The sequence below is a fragment of the Orbicella faveolata genome, unplaced genomic scaffold (genome assembly GCF_042242905.1).
Source record: "Orbicella faveolata isolate gen_17 unplaced genomic scaffold, um_ofav_v1 contig_14, whole genome shotgun sequence".
Lineage (NCBI taxonomy): Eukaryota > Metazoa > Cnidaria > Anthozoa > Scleractinia > Merulinidae > Orbicella > Orbicella faveolata.
Window position 1 is genome coordinate 21,707,795 of NW_028301541.1, and position 22,524 is coordinate 21,730,318.

The following is a 22,524-nucleotide window of genomic DNA, read 5'->3' on the forward strand; positions in this document are numbered from 1 at the left end:
TTTGCGAGCGAATAAAGTAGCCGAGTAATACGAGCCGATTTAGAATCCGGAATGCGTAGAAATGATGACATGAATTTCAAATATGTGAAGCGATGAAAAACACTCTTTTTTGTAATTGTTGTATTGAGGAGGCGAGTACGAAGAGAACTGAACAGGTCAAAACAATGGCATTGTTGTGGTCCGTTCATTCCCAATTATGACAAAGGAAATTGCTCTCTGGTCCACTTTTAACGAGTCTAGCAGCTTGCACCGGGTTTGGCTAAAAATAGCTAGGGTGATAAAACCCGGTAAAAACCTGATATCCGATGAGCAGCAGCGACGTCAGACTGATCCGTTAGATAATAATTTCTTGTCCACCTCTTGTAACTGATACCTCGTCCATGATTGTTTTGAAAGAACGGAAAACGCACGAAAAAATCCCAATCATCGTTCTTCCCAGTTTACAATCCCCCAAGATTAAAAGAAGCCCCGGCTTCCCTCGCTAAAAGCCCCTATATATAGTCATGGATGGTAACAATGTAGAGGTTATAAGGGAAAAAAATGTTTTCGAATGAGCACTTTTCTCAACTCTTTCTCCCACGCCGAGCATTTTTATAAAAATAACATTAAAAGTTGCTCAGGTTCTGGAGAGCTTGGTGGTTTGTTTGTAAAAAACATCAGGGCTTCGTTGGTGGCTAAATTCCGGGAACCAAGCTGTGTTTCGCCTCTGCAGGCCATGATCCATTCAATGGGTCTTCACTCAACCAACAACGAGACAAGACGAGAACTGACATGCAACGACAAGAACTTGTTGCGCCGTCACGCAATGATTCTTTTCGTAGAGGAGCGCGTTGCGTGACAACAGTTGAAGCAAGAGAAACAGTGTTGATGCAAGAAAAGTTCCTATTCTGCAGTCTTCAAGGCTTTCACTATAAAGCAGGAGAACGGAACTACTGAAGACGGAGTTGAGTTACCAAAATTTCAACATCCGCTGGTCATTGCGTTACTTCTTTGCGTGACAACTGACTTTCCCCCGGGAAAATGCAGGTGATTTCTTTTGAAGTTATTTGAGTTTACCTCTCGAATGAAAATGCTCTAAAACTATAGGAAAAGAGAAAATGTTTGGAATTAAGTTTGACAATTGTTTTGTTACGTTTACACTGAGGAACAGCAAAATACGGCAAAGAGGATTTGCGCTTGAAGTACAATCTTTACATTACAAGCGGTTCTCCACAATGGAAAATCTGTTGTTCTTTTCCTCATTTTGGAGTTCAGTCAAATAACTAATACCTTTGATAATAGCTTGGCTTAAGAAGCAATTCTGCTGGTGTTCTAGTTCTGTTTACAATCCACAGGCCGAACTCCAATCAAAATATTAACACAAAAAACAGAGGACTTCTGCAAAATTTCAACAGGCTGCAAATGGAAACTACCGAGACGCCATGTAGTCTGCGAATGTTGTTTAAGTTCTAAAATGGCCGTTTTTCCTGGTGGCCCAATCAATGTAATGAAAGGCTTAACTGATAACGGGAAAAAAGCTTCACTTTGGAAACTTGTTTGAAGTCAACCGGGCGTCAAATTGAGACACAAAGAAACATTTAACTTGAGATCAAAGCGATACTTTTTGCATCGGAAATGACCCGTAATGGTTAATAAATCCTAAAAGCGGCCATTGCATACCTTCACGCGGCTCTGGAGCAATGCAGGTCTTTAGAAACAATGTAAAATCATCTCGAATCGATTAACTCTCTGTCAAATTTGTTCTGTAGAAAATAGCTGACGTTTATTGATAGCGCCGGAAATTGCCATGTTCGGGGGAGAAATGGTAATTGCTTGTCACACGTGACTCGGGCGGAGAGATGCTAGAAAGCGATTTATTGCAATTTTTTTGTTGTCCTTTTGTTGTGTTGTTTATTCAATGAAGCTAATCTTCGACGCAACCTCTAACATGAAAATCTGCCGCAGGAAGGGTTTTCGATTCAAACGGGCAAACAACCACTCGAGAGTTGAAAATTTTGTGGTATGAAAAAACATTCCTACATGTCTTCTTTGTTACGGTGCATCCATCTTTGCACCGCATAAGTTCGGGATTTAGCGCGATTTATTTTGAAAGTCAACTTTAGCCGGAGTTCTTTGCTGCAAACCTTTTAGTACGCATTGTTTTTTTGTGATTTGGACAGGCAGAGATAAAAGATAGCATGTAATGTGCATCTTTCCCCTGCTTGTGTGGTCCCCGTCGCTTAATGGAAGACACCACTTGTTCCGATAGACAGCATCGGCCAATCAGAACAGCGCTAAGGTTGACGTTGAACAAGAGCGCTCTACCAGGATTATTTTTCACGTAGGAATGACAAGGGCATATCGGTTTTCATTTAACTCAGGGAATGTACAGTTGCGAACAAAGTGAATGGTTCTTAGCACGGATTATGGCCTTACTACGCCATGTTTTGGCCTCGTGGTTTCTTCATGACGGTCGGAACACTGTTCTGGGTAGAATTTAACCGTTGGCTCCTGTGCCGTGAGCGCTGAGGCGAACGCGCTTTGAAAACCTTTCACACCGTTTCAAGTTTTGACTCCGCGTGGTCGACAACTTCAGGATTCAAACCCGAAAATGAGCGCTTTTCCGTCCAGAAATTTGGCTTGGGCAGATGAGGGTCTTCGAGAAATCGACCAGGTGAGGATAGATTAGTAATACAGCGCTATTTAGTGGGCCAGTTTGATTCCATATTGTGGCCTAGTCGCAATTTTATTGTCAAGTGCTGCCCATGGTCTGGGAGATTGTTTACATTACAACGTTTCGAATTCGCATCAATTCCAGCTCGAGCTGTTCCATGCTTTCGAAAAACGTCCCATTTATTGCGGTTTTAGGTCTGGTGAAGTACTTGAAATGCGATGTTGGAAGCTCATTCGCTTCTGTTACCTACATGGCCGAATCGCGCAAATGTTTCACCTTCTAGGGGTACGGTGGTGCCGTTTGTTGTTGTTTTTTTTTTCAGGCTGGCGATATTTTTGAAAGGATTTGCGACGAGGGAGGTCGAAGATTGTCAGGAACTAAGTTTTAGGCATTTTGACCTTGAAGTTGTAATTCGACTTAACAGAAATTTGTCTTGTCGGACGCCAGTCGCTTGAAAGGACAAATTACGATGTATGAAATTTTAACATGACACCTTGTGAGGTACATGTAGTTTATCTTGGACCTTATGCAACAGATCTGTGGTTTCGACATTTTTTATTTCACCTCCGTCCTTGGCCCACCAAGTGTTTTGATAGCTGTATATAAACTTTTGCTATTCGTGATGGCGTTCTCTCGATTTCCCCCTTGGTTGTTTTGTCAGAAGAAGTACTCTGTCCGATGGTTTGTTTTTGGAAGGGCGCCGAAATAGTTTCACTTCTGTTGTCGGCTTCGTCTGTGCTGTTGTTTTTGACGTCTAATAACAGAGATCATATTCTTGACTGGTGATCATTTGCTTGGGTCGACTAGCAAGCGCTTTGCATGGCTAAATCTGTTACGAATTCCGGCCATTGCAAGGCTCTCGAGCGACTGCAAAGTGATCGCTAAAAACTTGCGACACCGAAATATTTCGAGACGGAGCATAAAAGATTCGATGTCGACTCGAGCGCCCTGATCTTGCATGGTAAGTCGCTGATCGAGCGAGACGTCGCCCATCCTGTGTTGTAATGCTTGTTATGTTTAGCAAAACTTTGGCAAGGTTGTCGAAGTTGGGTGGTCCGGGCTGGTCCGGGAAATGCACGTGCTGTTTAAACATTGTTTGCAGTAAAACCTCGCGAAAAATCTTCGGGTATGACAGCAGTTTAACGTAAATATGCCGAGATAACATGGTTCGGATTTTGCGAAAGGAAACGTGGCAAAATTCTGTGTCGTATCTCGTTGATGTTACGTTAGAACTAGAATTAAATTGATCGCGAAATTTTGGATTAGTAGGAACTTTAAATGACAGAACTAAGGGGTCGGTAGGACTATAAAAATATTTTCCGTTGAAATTCTTGCAATAATGATAGATGCGTATTTTTTTCAGGGCCATGCAAGGGGGAACAGGACGGCTTTGCTTGTGCGCTCTGAGTTACAGTCTGTTCTTAAAAGACTTGGACGGTTTACCCAGAGGCACTGCGGAAAAGTTATTTTATTTGGCTTCCTGTTTTTGATCGTGTCTGCGATTGGATTGATCAAGGCAAAACTGGAAACTAACGCGGAAAATCTCTGGATAGAAGGTGTGCTGTTTTCCCGTCTTGTATGCTGTATGTAAACAACAGCTTTGATTTCACAGACTTTGTTCAAACAAAGTGTATTGTTTTTCATTGCGTTCGTCCTGTGTTAGCTTCCTGTGCTTTTAACTGGCGCGGATGCCTTTTATTGTACAGTGTAAAATGTGCTCTATAACAAAGCTTAAGGTTTCTTACAAGTCAATGTTCGTCACAGTGTTTAACTTTCATAGCCATAGCCAGAAAAAAAAAAATATGACTGAGGCAATTATCCATGGGTTAATTCTCTTCCTAGATATTTAGGGCGTTTATCATGACTGCTATTAAACGCAACACTGAGATCACGAAAAAAATGACTGAGGCAAGTGCCTATACTGGCTGCAGCCCTGACTTACTTAAAGTCCAGTGAAATGGCTGTGATTGGGTGCAATATAATTTGTCTTGTGAAGCACTGTACACAAGCTGGTAACAGTGCCTGGGTTGTGTTCAGCTGAGGCTCTGTGTGTACCACTTGGGGTGGTGTTTGTCCTCAGTTCAGCTCATCTTAAATTAAGTTGCATATCATTTTGAGGTTTTCAAATCTTTGAGTTGTTGGTGTTCTAAGTTTGAGCATCAAGAAAACTGACTTAAGATATTCAAATATGTAGAGCACTTGCCAAATTCATTCAACTTGTTCCTCATCCAGGACCAACTGTTTTGGCCAAGTCCAGTTACACTTTCCTAATTTGCTCCTGTTTGGCAGTGGTTGTGTGAAAACCATCCCTTTAATATTTAGCAAAACATTTGCATGAAAAGTGCATTTGCAGTATTGTATTATTGCTGACTATTGTTTAGTAGCTCAAATGTAACAGATGACTGGATAAATCAGCAATTTCTTGGAACAAAGATGAGATTTGTCCAATCACACATGAAGCAAATAATCTGAATGTAGATCAATTCCTGTTTATAATGAGCACCTTTTTCCTGGTCGTACCATAGTTAATAGAGGGGAATGGTCATGAAACTCGACAGAGTTCTTTGTTGTATATTTCTGCTCTCTTTTTTGGCCTTCACTGCACAAAACCCAACAGTTGTGTACTACTAACCGAGGAACTAACCAATAGAAATGTTTTGATTACATAACTCATGCATAGTGTATGAACGTAAAACAAAAGATTGTGCACGGTCATGGATCTTCCAACATAAATCTTGGCATATTTGTTTGCTCCTTTGATGTTTGCTGGGCTTTGTAACCCTTCACCTCTATTAACTATGGTCGCACCAGCCTAATGCATCATTAGTGATTGTAAGAACATATTAAATTCAGAGAAGTGCTGTCTTCAATTTCAAGGAGATATCAAACAGACCACAAATGATGTAAAATTGTCCAGTGGTTTCATAGAGTCGACCTGGCTGACCTCACACAGTTTCTTTTGCTTGTGTTGGTTTGTTAGAGTAAACTTTAGGGTAATTAAGTCACTCCGAGGTTTCCAATACATTTCCGAGTACCTTAAACGGATCATGAGATTAGTAACTAAAGATTCTGTAGCACTGCATTAGCAGAAAAGTGACCACACTTAGAAACTTATTGGCCCATGTCAGAGTGGATAAGGGAGTTAACTACTTGTTAGCACAGTCTCCTCAGATTTACGCTTGATATCTACTCAGCAGGTGGGCAGATACTTGCAGTGTCAGCTACTTTGATCTGAGTGACAGTTAATTTTGCAAATTTATAATCTCCAGCTTCGGTTATGAACTCTAGAGTTTATCTAGTTAACAAAATGTCAGATTTGACGTTGAAGTGATCTAAGTTGGTAGGTTGCCAATTTTACATGACGATAGGTCTCAAAGAGGTCCAAAAGTGGCAGACCACATAAAGTTGTTATTCTTTTAAACATTAAAGTGGCAAAATCCAATGTTTGGTTTGGTTCGACATCAGCTTTTACTTATAACGACTATATACTCTAGCAAAATGGTGTGAGATGGGAATCAGATTTGTCTCCCTGATGAGATTCCTACAAAAGAATTGTTACTGAGAGCACTGTAATTGTGGCATTGTAGCCTGATCATCCACACTTTTGTTAAGAAGTAATCCCTTCTTCTTAAAGGACTCATATCTATTCACTGGGCTTACAATCTGCAGTACCATCTTGACCATCTTGTTTATTCAGGCAGGGCTGTGACCAGGAAAGAAATTATGACTGCAAGGCATTGTCCATGGTTAAATCTCTTGCTTGGTATTAATACTAGGGTGTTTATGATGACTATAAACTAGAAAAATGCAAACAGTGACAGAGACAAGAGCCTCAGTAAACGTTTACTTATACCTGTTACTAGCTACAGCCCTGCACATGTGTCTGTGTACATGTATGTGGATGATAAATACAACTTGGTTGTTATATGCAAGTGCAGAATGTTTCAACCTGTCTGTTGTTCATGATTTTAGTGGATGGACGACTGGAAAAAGAGCTAGAATATACCAAAAAAGCGCTTGGAGAAGGTTACGGCGGCACAAACGAGCTACTGATACAAACACCCAATGAAGAAGGAACAAATATTCTTACTGTACAAGCCTTGAAGCGGCACTTGGACATTTTAATGAAAGTCACAAATGTCTCCGTAGATTTGTTTGACCAGTAAGTCAATTTGTTTATGTGGCATATGTTGAACATGGTTTGTATTTCATAAACAGGATATTTATGTGTGGGCATGTGTCAACCAGCTGCGAGTTGTTATTTTATGCAGGTCATTCGAGACAAGCTGCAGCTGTTAGAAAGTTTTTCAGTTTTTCATGACTTAACAGACCTCCCAAATTGTTTCCACAAATTGAAAAAAACAAAAAAATTGTCATATCTCCTTCATGTCTTGAACTTTGTTATCTCAATATCCCCACAACTTTGACCTGAAAAGAAAAAAAACTCCCTCTGATACTGTTGTACTGTTAGTGTATTGTACAGGCTTTGTGTCAGTTTTGTTTCTCAAACAATTTATCTTTTCCCTTATGTGTTTAGTCTAGCAAGAACATACGGTTTGTTTTGTTGGGGTTATGTCCATGCCTATTTTAGAGTTTTGCTCGCAAGTTTGCTCCTATTATATAAACAAAACAAAGTCATGGTGCAAAACGTTATGGAAACATAAACAATTGTGTTCATCAGTCATGCCCTATTAGCAAACTTGGGTTTGTAAATCAGTCGCAATGAACAATTATTGGTCATTGCGACCTTTATAGATGTATGTGTATACACTAGTTATGCAACACTTTTGAGCGGCATACCATGGAATATCCCACTTGTCAGTTTTATTTTCTTGGTATACACACTCACCTTTCTATTAATTTTATACCATGCCATATAAAATAGCGTGGCCAACAGAATCAAGGGGACATGCTCATGGTGCTTGATGGGAAGTTTGGGTATAATACCATCAAATATACAATGGCTTTCCCCTATTCTGATTGGCTGTATTTTCCATGGCACATTGATATAAATAATATGTACTGGTGTTGTTTTGTTTCCTGCAGAACCTGGACATTAAAGGATATTTGCTACACTCTCGATCTTCCTCCTATGGATGATAATATTGGGTTGGATACCGTAAGTTCAGAAGAATTCAAATTCATGTCGAATTCCTGATTCAAAAAACATAATTATTAATGTTTTGAGAGCCAAATTAAAATGTTCAACAGCATGTGTCTAAATGTTTTACCATCAAAATCTATTGACTGGCATATTTCTTAGGTACTGTGTACAAGTAGACTGGTATTTTTTTGACAATGGACTGGATCATTCATGTTGTTCGCAAAGTTCTGGTGGCCCAAAGGGGCTCAAGTTTATTGCTCATCGAGGTCAAGTGTTTTTTTTGAAGTTGACTGCTGACCAAGTAGTGGGTTTTCATTGGATCGTGGGCTCAACCGAGGCTATTTTGTTGTAATCAGAACCGGTTAAGGCTAACCCAGGATTAAAAGTTAACAAGTTCAATGAGCTTATGTTTTGTGCAGTTTGAGGTTATTCAAACTCAAAAGAGAAAGCCAAACAATACAAACAGAGAACCTCTCCGCAAAGCTACAGAACTCAAATCAAATTTCTTGCTCATCCTGGGTTAGCTCAATCAGGCTTTGAATTACCCCGCTGGAGCTTCCCTTGTAGGCTTGGCTAAATCTCTCTATTATATTGTAGGTCCTTCCGCAACTTATGCCGTGTGTCATGATAAGTCCTTTGGATTGCTTCTGGGAAGGAGCAAAGCCACTCGGACCACACAACAAAGTAACCTTTGGGTACGCAATGTGTTGTAATTTGTTGACGTGAGATGAAAATTTTACATGCAGTTAGCAGAAGTTGGACAGTGCAGTTTTCCTTCTTCTAATTTTAAAAAAGACACTGGACATCCATGTAATATTGTTCACAACTGATTAATAATAATTATGAATAACTTAATATTTTAATAATTAATTATTGGTAACTCTTGTTAAGTGCCTGCAATTTCAATACACTGTAGTGTACAGTAGTTCTTATTAATTTTAGCCAAATGGGCCCTATAGATGAGCACCTAAAATGTCATTTCTACACAATGTTATGTAGGTAGTTGCATACAGTACTGACACATCTTTACTGGCTTGGAGTCACTGAATATCTGACTGCAAACTGTATTTTGGTTGTACCACTTTTCTATACAGTTCTGGCCAATGTAATATCTTTCATGTTTTAGGTCGGATGATCATGATGATCCTATTGGCAATTTGAAATGGATAAGCATGAATCCGAAGGAAAAAGTACAATTAATGGAGCAGTATATGCTTCCAAGAGATTATGAGAAACTGATGGGACTTCTGAATGAGGTAAATAAATTGTTTACATTGTCTGTGACCATTTCCCTAACTTGCAGTTCAGCTCTTGGCTCATATTTGTGTTGCATGTGTTCAAGGTTACTAAAACCTGTACATATGAAGGGTTCTTAGTTGTCATGTGTTGAAATGAATGTTCAAATGTTGTTGTTTATAGTGGTCAATGCACTTAGCTACACCTAGGTAGTTCACAGGCATGCCATTTAAACTGAGAGAAACAAATATATCAAGTAAACATAATAGGCTTGAAAATCCCAACTGGCAGGAGGCAGACCAGTTTGTCATTTACAAGCATGACTGAGGAGTTAAACTAGGGTCTACAGAGAAACAACTCCAGCTAAGTGGCCATGTCCTCCGGTTTAAAGACCGGCACCCTGACCACTCGACCGCTCGGCCACGCTGTCTCACACTGTAGATTATAAGAATGATCTTTATACTTTTTTGTCAATGATCTATTTCTTAATTATTGATTGATTTTAAGGCTGGAATCAACAGCGGCTATGTGATGAAACCTTGTCTTGATCCATATGACCCTGACTGTCCAACAACTGCACCAAATTACAAGACCAAGAAGGTAATTATGCCAGTTCTCTTCAAGGAGCCAGTCAAACATTTGTCTTAGAAGGGTATGGCAATCTTGGCCACCAACAGAATCGGTGAAGAGAAACCCTGCACTGGTGTGAATTGTGCAGAGGGGTACGTGAATCCTTCAGAAGCTGGAAGAAGAGATAGTTGAGAGTGGAAATCTCAAGGTGGCAGAAACCAGAGAGTGAATGTTTTTCAACATTGGGTAGTAATTACTTTCTTGTAGAAAAATCTCAAAGCAGTAGGAACCACTAGAGGAAATGTAGGAGGTAAAAGGAATGAGAAATGGGAAGTAAAGACTTCAAGAGGTTGTCTGCAGTGCATATAAATCTCTTTTTTCCTTTTTTGCAGAAACCCGACATAGGTGTGGAATTGACGGGTGGCTGCAAGGGGTTTGCTACCAAATATATGGACTGGCCGGAAGAACTTATTGTGGGAGGAACTGTCAAGAACAGAAGCAATATTATTAGAAGGTGAGGTTTGTTTCTGGACATAATGGATAATCTACTTGTTGGATGGAGAAAACTAATCAAAGTAATGACACACTTCTGTCATGACAGTGGTGCAATGTTGATAAACCTGAAGATTTACAGTTCATGACAGGGTGAAAATAAGATTGATGCAGTTTAGATAACAGATTTATTGTAGGTCGGAATCGTATTTGAGTGTAAATCTAACAAAGTTGATAATAAGTAACTCTATTGGCTTGGGTACGGAAGGCGTCGACAAGTGGGAAGGTCTTAAGTGCAGGCATGATTTATGGCATTCCCCCTGTTATCTATTAGCTAAAGTGAGTTTCTGTTCTTAGCAGACGAGCTTTCTTGTGGTTGTGCTTCTACATGTAGATGAAGGCTACAGTTCACCCCCTATTAAATGGCCACCCTCAGGGAAATTAATAGTGGCCGCTCAAAAGGGGCTGGCTGTTTAATAGAGGTTAAAACAACAGAAAAGCCCTCATTGAGACATTGATTACTGGCCACCTAATAGGGGTGGCCATTTAATAAAGGTTCAACTGTATTTTCAACCCTGCAATGACAAATCAAATCAAATGGCAGTGAACCAAAAATCATATCTGCTTACTAAGAGGATAGTGTCTGTTAGCCAGTATTTGATTTAATTTGTGTTTTGTTTTCTTTTATGTACGTTGTCTAGGGCTGATGCATATCAGAGCATAATCATGTTGATGGGGAGGCAGCAGCTCTATACTCATTGGTATAACCAAGCAAAAGTGAACCACATGGAGTGGACTGAAGATGAAGCAACGCAAGTTTTAGAGGCATGGAAGCGCAAGTTCACCAAGGTAAGATGAATGATAATGATAACAATGACATGTAATTATGTATAGTGCTAATGATATATGTAACATTAGACATCAAAACACTTTAAATTAAATTAACTACCTTACTACAGCAAAGATCTTAAAAATTATTGATCATTGAAATGTGTTTAAAACATTATGCAAAAAACTAAGATCTATTAGAACTGTTGAAATTAATGTCATAACCATTTGAAATTTTCTTAAACAGCATGGCTCCTATCCCTTTTTGGATAAAAATCTAAGGTAGCGCTTGTTTTATAAGCGTGGACTGAAATGGGCGAATCTTTAGTCCCAGGTGTAGTGCAGTTTGCCGCTGGAGTAGACAGAAGAGTCTTATCACTGCAGGAACAAAGGCAAAGTCCTAAATTAGACTTGTCGCTGTGGAGACCTGAAGAGTTTAATATAACAAATACAATAGTCTCAAAGTCATAACTTGTTTTAATTATCTACTGTTGCTCTGCTCTTAAAGTGACAATTCCTCTTGCAGATCATTAACTCAGTTGATCAAAGCAAAGAAGATTCAACAGTGTTGGCATTCTCCTCCACATCATTCAATGATCTTTTGAAGGAGTTTTCTCAAACAAGCTATTCAAAAGTAGCAATTGGATATGTTCTGATGGTAAGATAATGAAATGACAGATATTGATGATTTCCTTGACTCTCTTTATCCATCTCAATTGAAAGGCCATGGGCAAGAACGCTCACTAGATTTTTTTTGGCCATTTTTGGTAGAGTTCAAAGGTAACTGAATTTTGGCATATTGACTTTGTTTTACTTGAGAAACATTGCTCTGAGGTTTTTTTTCCTGGGTTGTGCTTTGTTTTCAAGAAGTGATGTATGCAAAAAGCCTGGACTTTTGTGGCAGCTTTCTTTTCTTAAAGCCAAAACAAAGGAAGCCGTTTGTTTCTGCAAACAATATTTCCTCAATCTTAGCCACCATTGATAATGACTGTTTCTTAGAGTGTGTCTGAAGTGCTCGTTTACCCCAGTAAGGTTTCAATTTTATTTGAAGGCTACGTGTACTTTGTATCTCACAAAGAATACTAGGCTATTTCCGAGTTACCTTGTGCCTCTGTTTCAAAATGAGTCCTTGTGCAAAACCTTTTATATGAAAATGAGGTTGATTTGCATGAAAATGTATGTGTAGGTGGGTCACATTTTGGTATGGATTGATTGGTTTCGCATCAAGACTTGTTTTGGTACAGAGGCGAAAGGCTACGTGGAAATGGCCTATTGCTAAGCATATTGTGACATCAAACACCATCCACTGATGTTAGCATGTTTTAACGGCAAAAATTCATCTATGGTGAAAAGTCAAGTGAATGGTGAATGGTGAATGGGTACATTTACCTCAAAGTGATATACAATGTATATGCCTTTGCGACACAGTCACCGTGTATAATCACTATACACAGTGACTGCATTGCAAAGGCATAAATTTAACAAATGGTAAACGCCATAGCGTGCACTATTGAGTTATGGATGCACACGGAAGGTTGCTAAGCACTCAAGAAGTTAGAGTTGCACTTGGCTATCGCTTCATGCAACTCTAGCTTCTTGAGTGCTTAGCAAACCTCCCAAGTGCATCCATAACTCAATAGTGCACGCTATGGCATTTATGATTTGTTTTATATCATAACATTGAGACATTGGAACAACAGAAGTCCTTTTATCGAGCTACATCACAAAAAAAATGTTCATGTAGTCTTACATGACAAGAAAAAACAAGCATGTGAAAATTCATTCATGACAACCTTGCACACCAGTAACTCGATAAAGTTTCATCTTCAGACAACTGTGAAGACAGTTTCGCATTTCTGGCAGAAGGACGTCGGTCATTACTTTAGAAACAATGTCTGTCAAAAGATGTGCTTTGTAAACATTAGCACACACGTCAGCAGTGTACACCCATGGATAAATAGTAGATGCTAAATTAACCAATCAGAGCGTGCACTTTGCTTTAGTTAATTTCTAATATGCTGATCTAAGGTTTGTTGCTTTCTCCATAGCTCATTTATGCTTTTTTGACTCTCAAACACTGGGGTAATTCTGTGGATTCACATGGTGCTCTCGGATTTGCTGGGGTTCTGCTTGTTACTGTTGCTGTTGCATCAGGCCTGGGATTTTGTTCATTTGTCAACATCAAATTTAATGCTGCTTCAACACAGGTGAGTTGGATATTGCAGCTTGATGTAATATATCAAACAGGAAAAACCATGTTTGACTACATTTATGGAGAAGAGAGTTGAAAATACAACGCATGGCGGCAGTGTTGTGCTCTAGCAGCGCCCAGGTGCCACAGGCATGCTCCAACTTTTACCTTTGTGTGACTGGATAAACTTGCTTTCTTCTTACAAAACTCAAGTGCTGGGCATCCAGGATTTCATGGTTAGGAACCTTTGCCCAGGCTCCTCGTAATTTTTCTTAGACCACAGCCTTGTATGGCAGGGTATTTTTGATGAACTTCAAGGTGTTTGAAAATGTGATCAAACACTGTCTTGAGTATTTCTTGATATATCTTCTCAATTGAAACTAAACTAAGACTAAAATAGAGCAATAAAATTGTAAAAATCTATGCTAATTAAGATCCGTTATCCAAACACCGTCATGGTCATGATTTCCTTTGTTTAAACTTGATGAATTATTAATTAAAATAGATGGAGAAGTAGTAATAAAATATTGTGAGGAGACACTGTTGATAAGCTTGTTTAAAAATTGGCTTGGATGAGGTGGAGACAGATTACACGTAAGTAGCAGTGGCTAACTGGATGATGAAATTTGGATTTTGGATGAAGCATGCACTGAGTTCAAACTCGAGAAAGTTGGAGAGAACTTGAAAAAGCTGTGGAAACACTTGCCTGTTGGCTTTTATCCCCACAGCATTTCTCATTCTCCCAAACTTCCTCTAGTGTTTCTTTAACTCAATAGAAACATGGAACATGATTCTTTTTTCTTAATTGTTATATATATTTGCTACTTTTTTTGAACTGCTGTTTATTTCTTACAGATTTTGCCTTTCCTTGCACTGGGCTTGGGTGTTGATGATATGTTCCTCCTGGCACACACATACTCATCGGCAAGAGATAAGAACAAGGTACATGCAATTTGTGAATTACAATGTCTATGATTATAGTAATGCCTTAACTAAGGGATGCTTTGTTTGACTTTTGTGTGGTGGGGTGGGGGGGGGGGGGGGGGGCAATTTTGAAAAAAAAAACAATATTCTTCCAGCATAATGGTTACCAAAAAATCTTCATGGACACAACCACTGCCAGAACTTTCACACACTTTCAGTGAACTGCTATAAAGCATGTTACAGTTGGAGGAAAATATCATGCATGGACATGTAACGAGAAAGAAAATTCCTAGAGAAGAAAAGGGTTATAAAAAAATTCATGCCTATACCCAATCACCCTCCCCTCCCCTCAAAAGTCAAATGGTTCAACCCTTAAGTAACCAAAAGTACATGTAAGACTTCCCCCCCCCCCCCATCCAAAAAAAAAAGAAAAAAAAAAGTATCCCAGACAAGGAAAGCCCCTTGAAGATAATCCCCCTCTGAGACCGTGAGAGCTTTATTTAGATTACTGGTAAGCTCGTAACATTGTAAAGAACAATATTATTTCTTCTGATTTGGAACCTCCCACGGTATGTTTAGAGATTAAGGAGCTCAGTCACGGTATTTTGAGTTATTTTGGGCATGTACAAAATTACCTTAAAATTGAAGAGAACCTGAAAATAGTACTTTACTAACATAACAAAACAGCAAAAATATTATAATAAATTATGAAGGAACAAGGATGGTTAAGGATGGAGAAGATAAACATGGATTACAAACAACAAACCTGAAAAATTTAGGCTGAACTTTTGAAGATGCACAAACCGTAAAGTAGCTCCCTTAAAAATTTTCATTCCGTGTCTGTATTGTATCTTCTACCTCATAATTATTATTTTAGAGTTTAAAGAGTTGTACCATGTTGTATTCTTCTTAATAATGCATACCAAAAGTCTTTTAGCCGTAAATCTCTTTGTAGTGTTTTGAAATTCTGAATTCCCATGGTGATTCGTACATTAATAGATCCCTTCCAGAAAAATAATTTCACTAATAAAATAATCTGTTCATGACAAGAAAAATAATAATACCACTGTCAAGTGATGAGTATTTCTGCACTCTTAGACATTTTAGTTAAAAGTATGCAATGCAACAATTTAAAAATCTGTAATTTTGCTTTTTATTTTAGGACCCAGCAGTATACTGTCTTGCCAGCACAGGAGTCAGCGTGTTCTTGACGTCATTCAATAACATGTTTGCATTCTTCATGGCAGCACTGATACCCATACCAGCCTTGAGGTCATTTTCTTTACAGGTTTGTGCAAATTGGATTAAAGCACTGGATATTGTTATTGACGGTGATCATAATGATGAAGTTATAAGCCTGTAAACTTTGGTTAAAATAACATAGGCCATCTGATTTTCTGGTGTTTTTGTGATGAACATTTAACCCGATAGACTTTGGTTAAAATAACATTTATAGCAAACTGATTTCCTGGTGATTTTTTTGATGAACATTTTTTCTGGCCCATAACTTGTGACATTAGTCTATCCACAGAAGATGTTTATCTTTTGCTATGAGTTATTTTTCTTGGCGTGCGAGCACAGAGGGGGAGAACAGTCGAGAAGTGGGCGCAAAATCTTTTCCCAGCCCCACTGCCTAGGGCATGTATCCCATGTGCTGGGTTAATGTTTCACTATGCTTGTGATATCAACAAACTCAAGACAAAATGGAGGGTCCGTAGACAGACTAGTGACAAACTGAGTACATGCTCAAGATTTCACAAAAATGTCCTCTTTTGAGGCATGAAATTACTCTTAGATCAAAGATTCTGAGACCTACAATACCTATTTTTTTTGTATTCAATATTGTTGTTTTCTTCTTTGCAGGCAGCTATTGTTGTTGTGTTCAATTTTCTTGCTGTAATTGTGATCTTCCCTGCAATGATTGTAATTGACAAAAACAGAAGGAGAAGTGGCAAATATGACCTTCTTTGCTGTTGTGAAAGGTTAGTGTGTGTTCGCTGAAATTTGACTGATCTGAAACTGTTAGTAAACCATGCTCCTTTACAACTTCAGTGATGAATTAACGTTTCATTGATCTCTTAGAAGCAGCAATTTATTTTCCACAAGTGATGGTTTTGTTTTGGTATCCTGTTAGTGCAGTCAAAAAAATGTACATGCCCTTTCATTAGTAGCAGGGTAATAAATGTGAAACTTCCTTTCAAGTATTTTAACTGTTGGTTTTTCTCTTGCAGGAGTTCTGAACCTCACAGCATTTCGATTACACCAAGCACATCGGTAAATGACAGTGGTCTTCTACACTACCGATACCAACGTTCTTGCAACTCTCTGTCTGAAACCCCTGTTCTTCAGGGTCTCAGTGGCACTGTTATTCTCCCCGGAAGTGTCCAGGCAGCAGCTTCACAGACAATACATTTGCCGAGTATGGTGACAGTCCAGGCATCTGCGTCAGCAGAGCTGGGAGCCACCCCAATGACAGAGTGGCCACGTTTCAAAAGGATGAGTTCCAGGAAAATGGCGGAATCAGGTGACATTGAACTAGCGGCGATGGGTAACATCTGCAGTAACAATGGAATGGGAACTACAAAAGCTAGGGCAGGAGCTTCAGCGAACGTTGTGCAAGTTCAGTTTGCTGGGTCAGTAGACAGAGAGCAGCGAAGCAGCCGAGACTGTTACTCAAGACCTCCTTATCAAAGTCAAGGAACAAGTAGATCATTAAAAATTTTCCCTGAACAAAGTGGGAGTGACTACAGTCATTGTACTTGCTCAGAAGGCATCCCTGAGCAAAGAAGTAAAAGATATGCGTACAAGAGCCATGCAAGGGATACAGTCATCAATGAAAATGCTGTAGTTTTATCTCCCAGAGGGGAAAGCAACATGCGAACGCAACTCCCAAGAAATGTGCAATTTCATGTATCAGCTAATGCTGCGTCAAATGGAGAAACTTCTGCCGTGGCCACGGCTGAACGTTCCTCCTTGAGATCATCAAGTTCACACTCGAGATCATCGCCAGGCCTGGACTCAATGAGTGGGGTTTCTACATCACAAAGCATGCAAGACTCGGACTGCGAGTGTAATAGTCGGTGGAGTTCACTGAAGAAGAAGCTACGATTCCTCTCGCTGTCATACTTTGCAAGACATTACTATGGTCCGTGGTTGCAAAAAATGCCAGTCAAGGTGACAAATATGACTGCTAAATTTGATATTCAAATTATTCATCAGGCAAGGGTTGTTAAATATCGTTGGTCACTGATTAATCTGGATTTAAAAGCAAAATCCTTTTCAATTATAGCTTGATGTTATTTACTGCTAGTCAGAGTAGAAAATGATATCCTGAGCTACAATGGAAAATAGCAGGATCTTTACTGTTTACTGTAGATACATGTATAATATTGAATTCAAAGCACATGCTATATCAGGTTAGTGCGGTAAGGGTGTAACAGATATGAACTGCTTAGAATACATGTGGGCTGCTTATCCTTTCTGTCACTGAAAATATGTTTAACACAGTGACAATTCCAGAACTACATGTACTCAAGATGTAATTTATTTCACTTAATTGTTGTTTTTTCTTTTTCTTTCAGATTTCAGTCTTATTCATGTTTGCATGTCTGTTTGCTGCTGGTGTCTATGGCTGTATGAAAGTGGAAGAAGGTTTGGACCTAACTGATGTAGTCCCACGAACAAGTCCAGAACACGAGTTTGTCAAAGCACAATCAAAATACTTCTCTTTTTACCCGATGGCTGTCGTGACCAAAGGAGGCTATGACTATCCTAATGGACAGGAGCTCTTGTACAAGTTTCATGATACATTCAAGAAGGTAAAGCCCTGATCTCAACATACAGATTCCCTTTAACAGTACAGACTCATTTCTTCTAATAGAAACCTAGTAGGTGCTTCACTCTGAAGTGTGAAATACTGCAAGGTATTTATTAACCTCCCATTAGTGAGACATCTGTACCTTCACTGATTGCCCTCACCCAAGTTATTGTTAAAGTAACAATTCTGTGTACCCAGTGCGAAGTGCATTGCCCAAGAACACACCAGAATGACACTGAAGTCCAGTCCAGAAACTGTATGAGCACCTCATCTCTTGTGTGCTGTGTAACTGAAGTAAAGTGAACTTGTAACTTGTTTTAAGCTTGATTCTAATCTAACTTGCAGATTCCCAACATAATCAAAACACCTGAGGGGGAATTGCCACCTTTCTGGTTGATGTATTTCAGGGACTGGCTTATAGGTATGTTACAGATGTGCATTAATTGCATCATATACTCAGGCATAAAATGTATTGTCGTACAGTCTGCATGTGGAGGGTTGGAAAGCACTTTTCACCTAGAGAACTGGTTAAAGGTATCCAATGATATCGTCCACATTATGTATATCTCTGGTTTGTTATACATGTATCTGACATATACATGTATGCAAGTAATCAGTCTTTGGTAGAGTGAGCAAAATATTTGGAACAAAACCACCATGTTGATAAAATTAGAAACACATGTACCAGTGACAGGGTAAAAAAAAAAACATGTGGACTGGTAGAGCTATTCAGTGTAATGAGAATTTTCAGAGTTGGGAGTGTAATGGTTGATTGAATCTATTACAGTAACTGTAACATTGTGTAAAAGTAATGCTTATTGTTTCAGAGCTGCAAAAGGCATTTGACAGAGACTGGGCTGAGGGGAGAATTTCATATGATGGGTGGCAGAAAAATGCATCTGATAATGGTGTGATGGCCTACAAGCTGTTAGCACAGACTGGAGAAAAAGAGACAATCAACAGATCCATAGTATGGTTTGAAAACTAAATTGTACTGAAAGGTTGCATTTTTCACTTAAGGCTAAGGTCTAAGTAGGGTTTTCACAAAGTTGTGAAACTGTAGGTGGCACTATGGCTGGATTAGGCAGTTGATTTTGCCGCCTCTAAATTTTTTAAAGAATCTAGTGAATAGTTCAGGAGAGTAGCTGCTGTTGCCAGCCAGCAGCTGGCAACATTTGACATCTCAGTCATGCCAGCTGACTAGATTTCGGACTTACACTTGGCTTATTGTTAAAGTGAGTTTAGTGTTTTGAGGAGGTTTAACTATCTTCCTTCATGCCAGAACGCCCTGTTTTGCAAATTTATTCTACCATGAACTTTGGGAAGTGATTACTTCCCTAAAGTAGCCATAGAAAAAGATGGCTTAGTAAATAAGGACCCTCATTACTTTCAGAACTGTGTGGCACGGGAGTAATAAAAACTACGAGACTCAATTAGTTTACTCCTTGTCAATCAACAGGTTCGTAGTGTAAGGTTGGTTGATGATGAAGGAATTATCCGCCCAGAGACCTTTTACAAGTATTTGATGGTTTGGTTCAATGTGGACTTTATGGGATATGCCATGTCGCAGGTTTGTGAACTCAAATTATATCATGATGTGTGCCACAAGTAAACATCTTGTGTTACATGCTCAACTTTTCTTCTCTGCAGATAAATGCAAGATTATTCCTAAAAATGTTACATTGATCAACATAGCTTGAAAGAGATCCTAGCTTGGAAGAGATGCATTGAGTGTGCGATCAGTTGTTACTTGGTGCTTCTATTGACTATCGTGTTTACCGGGTAACTGCCAATATGACAGCTACATGGATCTTGATAAACCTAAATGTGTATCTTCAATTTGAAGGTTTTTTAAGGCCATTTCTCTTACGTAGGGAAAGCAGTGAAAAAAAAGTATAAAAGTGAGAGATTAATTTGGCAAAAGCTACATTGTAGCATGGGCCTCCCTCACTGTTCAGACCAGTGACAATGTTTGTAAACCTTTGTGTAATAGAGTTCTGCTCTTAATTCATTTAACACAGGCAAACATCAAGCCAGAACCAGAGGAATCATGGTTTAACACAAGAAGACACCAAGAATACAACGCCATGCGAGGTATGTTGTGATTAAATTCGTTCTTGGTAAAACCCAGGCCAAATTTGAACCACAGCATGTACATAAACTGAAATAAATTCTGTGTTGTCACTGGTTTAGATGTGCCGTAGTTAAGTTTACTGATAACTTGTGTTTTCTTTTTCCTTTCAAAACAGTTGAGCCACCAGCACCACCTTCAAACTTCACTTATATTCCATTTAACCTGATCAACCTTAGGACTACAAAGGACTTTGTTGAAACAATCAAGGTATTAACAATTATTTATGTAGTAAAAATAATAATTTTTTTTGCCAAGTTACATAGCATGTAGGCAAATAACAGAAAGGGGGTTTACTGAAATGGAAGGTGCTGACAGGTACTGGAAAACTCAATTAGCTGCAAGACACATTTAGTGCAACTTATCAGCAATGTCTTTATATTGGAGGCTTCACTTCAAAATAGTTATAAGTTTTGTAATGCTACATTGTACATGTAGGTGTGACAGGTAAGTTGCTGCATATTTGATTCCCACTTGTCTCCCAAATCAGAATGGCAACTGATAATCAAGGAGCCTAGGTTGTCAAGCGGAATTAAAATTTTGCTTTGTTGTTTGCAGAGTGTCCGCACCATATGTGAAGAGTTTTCAGCGGCTGGCCTGCCTAATTACCCAAGTGGTATCCCATTTATATTTTGGGAACAGTACATTTGGTTGGGGGAACATCTCTTGGTTGCTGTCGCGATTGTGCTGTCAGCAAGTTTTGTGGTCATGGCTGTTATTCTTTGCAATTTCTGGGCAGCGATGTTGATAGTAAGTGTGTAACATAACGAAATTTAAAATAGTACTATCGTTTCTCAAAATGATGTTTTAATTATTGTAATTCATGTGACTCATGTACTTTGAATAGATGAACTTGCTTCTTTCTAGCACTGATAAAAATACAAGTAAGCTATTTCCAATGAAAAAATATGGAAAGGTTTCTCGAAGTTGTAGTTATTGTTTCAGAAGTTTTCTCTTTTCAACAAGTGTTGAGGTGGCTAAGTGTATTTCTGGGCTCAGAGAATTTTTCTGTGAAACTGAAAAATTGTAAAGTTATAAGTAGAGTGATCATGAATGAGATGTTTGTTTTTTTGATCGCATAGGTTATTGTCCTGGTAATGATAACAGTGGAAGTGTATGGCTTTATGGGTCTGGCTGGTATAAAACTTAGTGCCGTGCCTGCAGTTACACTCATTCTGTCTGTTGGAGTTGGTGTGGAATTCACTGTACACATGTGTATGGTATGTTGTACATGGATATGTTAAGATTAATTTTTCTTGAAGTGAAACGTGAGAACAAGGGCCTTACCCTTGGAATAAAAATATTAAGAACATTAATTCATTGGCAATCAGGTTGTGTGCATATGCATTATAAATCCATATTGTTTGCGAGGAATTTAAAAATCAAAGTGTTAGGTCCGCTGAAAATGTCCAACTATCATGTATATAGGATAGATGAATTTTAATTGAAAATTTTAGTTTTATCATGTTTTTGCATAACCCCATCAGTTATTGAGCTTTGATTTTAATCGTGCTTAAATAAAGGTTGTCTGTTTATGTGTCTGTCTGTCAGTCAAAAGCTTATTATAACATAACTAAAGCAAAGCGCGCGCTCTGATTGGTTAATTTAGCGTCTACTATTTGCCCATGGGTGTACGCTGCTGACGTGTGTGCTAATGTTTACAAAGCAAATCTTTTGACAGACATTGTTTCCAAAGTAATGGCCGACGTCGTTCTGCCAGAGATGCGAAACTGTCTTCACAGTTGTTTGAAGATGAAACTTTATCGAGTTACTGGTGTGCAGTCGGTTGTCATGAATGAATTTTCGCGCGCTTGTTTTCTCTTGTCATGTAAGACTACACGAACATTTTTTTATGATGTAGCTCAATAAAAGGACTTCTGTTGTTCCAATGTCTCAATGTTATGTTATAAAACAAATGGTAAACGCCATAGCGTGCACTATTGAGTTATGGATGCACTTGGGAGGTTTGCTAAGCACTCAGGAAGCTAGAGTCGCAGGAGGCGATAGCCGAGTGCGACTCTTACGCTTCTTTCGTGCTTAGCAACCTCCCGCGTGCATCCATAACTCAATGGTGCACGCTATGGCGTTTACCATTTGTTAATTTTACAATAACTGTCTAATTTCTCGCGCGCTGATTGGCTCATTTTTATCATCAATTAGAGTACAGACGGATAAAATTTTAATTTATGCTAGCTTTCAAGTTCAACTGTCAGCTGTCAAACTGTCAAAATGTTTCACAGTATTTTTTAGTTCAGTTAAACAGTTGGTGGATTTATGGTTGAACGTGTAAACACAGTCGTGATCCTAAATAGTTTGCTTTCGTTCCATATTCTTTTCTTTTAACTTACCTGTTTGCATTTTCTCTCCTTTTTCTTTCAGCAATTTTTGACGAGTGCAGGCGACAGAAATCAGCGAATGCAGAGAGCTGTCGAACATGTGTTTTCTCCCGTTGTGGACGGTGCCATGTCGACCTTACTCGGTGTCATTATGCTTGCGGGGTCAGACTTCGATTTTATCGTCAGGTACGGTTATTAGAGAAAAGAATCGTGAAAAAACTTATGCAATAAAAACAAGAACT

The 22,524-nt window shown here is 38.9% G+C and overlaps 1 protein-coding gene and 1 long non-coding RNA gene across 5 annotated transcripts in view; one reads left to right on the forward strand and one right to left on the reverse strand.

The window, feature by feature from the left end:
* Positions 1-22,524, forward strand: part of LOC110062153 (protein patched homolog 1-like) — a 29,498-nt gene that overhangs the window by 3,794 nt on the left and 3,180 nt on the right. Inside the window, exons 1-24 of one of the 4 annotated variants that reach the window (XM_089287087.1) lie at positions 2,174-2,653; positions 4,017-4,209; positions 6,626-6,815; positions 7,700-7,772; positions 8,355-8,452; positions 8,884-9,013; positions 9,501-9,593; positions 9,956-10,077; positions 10,757-10,904; positions 11,410-11,541; positions 12,932-13,090; positions 13,930-14,016; positions 15,161-15,286; positions 15,862-15,980; positions 16,230-17,172; positions 17,580-17,816; positions 18,161-18,236; positions 18,643-18,785; positions 19,275-19,385; positions 19,837-19,909; positions 20,065-20,156; positions 20,505-20,696; positions 21,029-21,166; positions 22,326-22,468. In XM_089287087.1, the coding sequence (XP_089143213.1) occupies positions 2,591-2,653; positions 4,017-4,209; positions 6,626-6,815; positions 7,700-7,772; positions 8,355-8,452; positions 8,884-9,013; positions 9,501-9,593; positions 9,956-10,077; positions 10,757-10,904; positions 11,410-11,541; positions 12,932-13,090; positions 13,930-14,016; positions 15,161-15,286; positions 15,862-15,980; positions 16,230-17,172; positions 17,580-17,816; positions 18,161-18,236; positions 18,643-18,785; positions 19,275-19,385; positions 19,837-19,909; positions 20,065-20,156; positions 20,505-20,696; positions 21,029-21,166; positions 22,326-22,468 (3,881 nt within the window). In that variant the 5' untranslated portion in view covers positions 2,174-2,590. Of the gene's footprint in view, positions 1-2,173; positions 2,654-2,956; positions 3,155-3,179; positions 3,615-4,016; positions 4,210-6,625; positions 6,816-7,699; positions 7,773-8,354; positions 8,453-8,883; positions 9,014-9,500; positions 9,594-9,955; positions 10,078-10,756; positions 10,905-11,409; positions 11,542-12,931; positions 13,091-13,929; positions 14,017-15,160; positions 15,287-15,861; positions 15,981-16,229; positions 17,173-17,579; positions 17,817-18,160; positions 18,237-18,642; positions 18,786-19,274; positions 19,386-19,836; positions 19,910-20,064; positions 20,157-20,504; positions 20,697-21,028; positions 21,167-22,325; positions 22,469-22,524 lie in introns of those variants that run through there. The other 3 variants (XM_089287088.1, XM_089287089.1, XM_089287086.1) reach the window with 3 other exon arrangements.
* Positions 10,230-22,423, reverse strand: LOC149114509 (uncharacterized). The gene is made up of 2 exons (XR_016206487.1): positions 22,295-22,423; positions 10,230-11,261 (listed from the first exon to the last, which is right to left on the reverse strand). It is a non-coding gene; the product is annotated as an uncharacterized LOC149114509 (long non-coding RNA).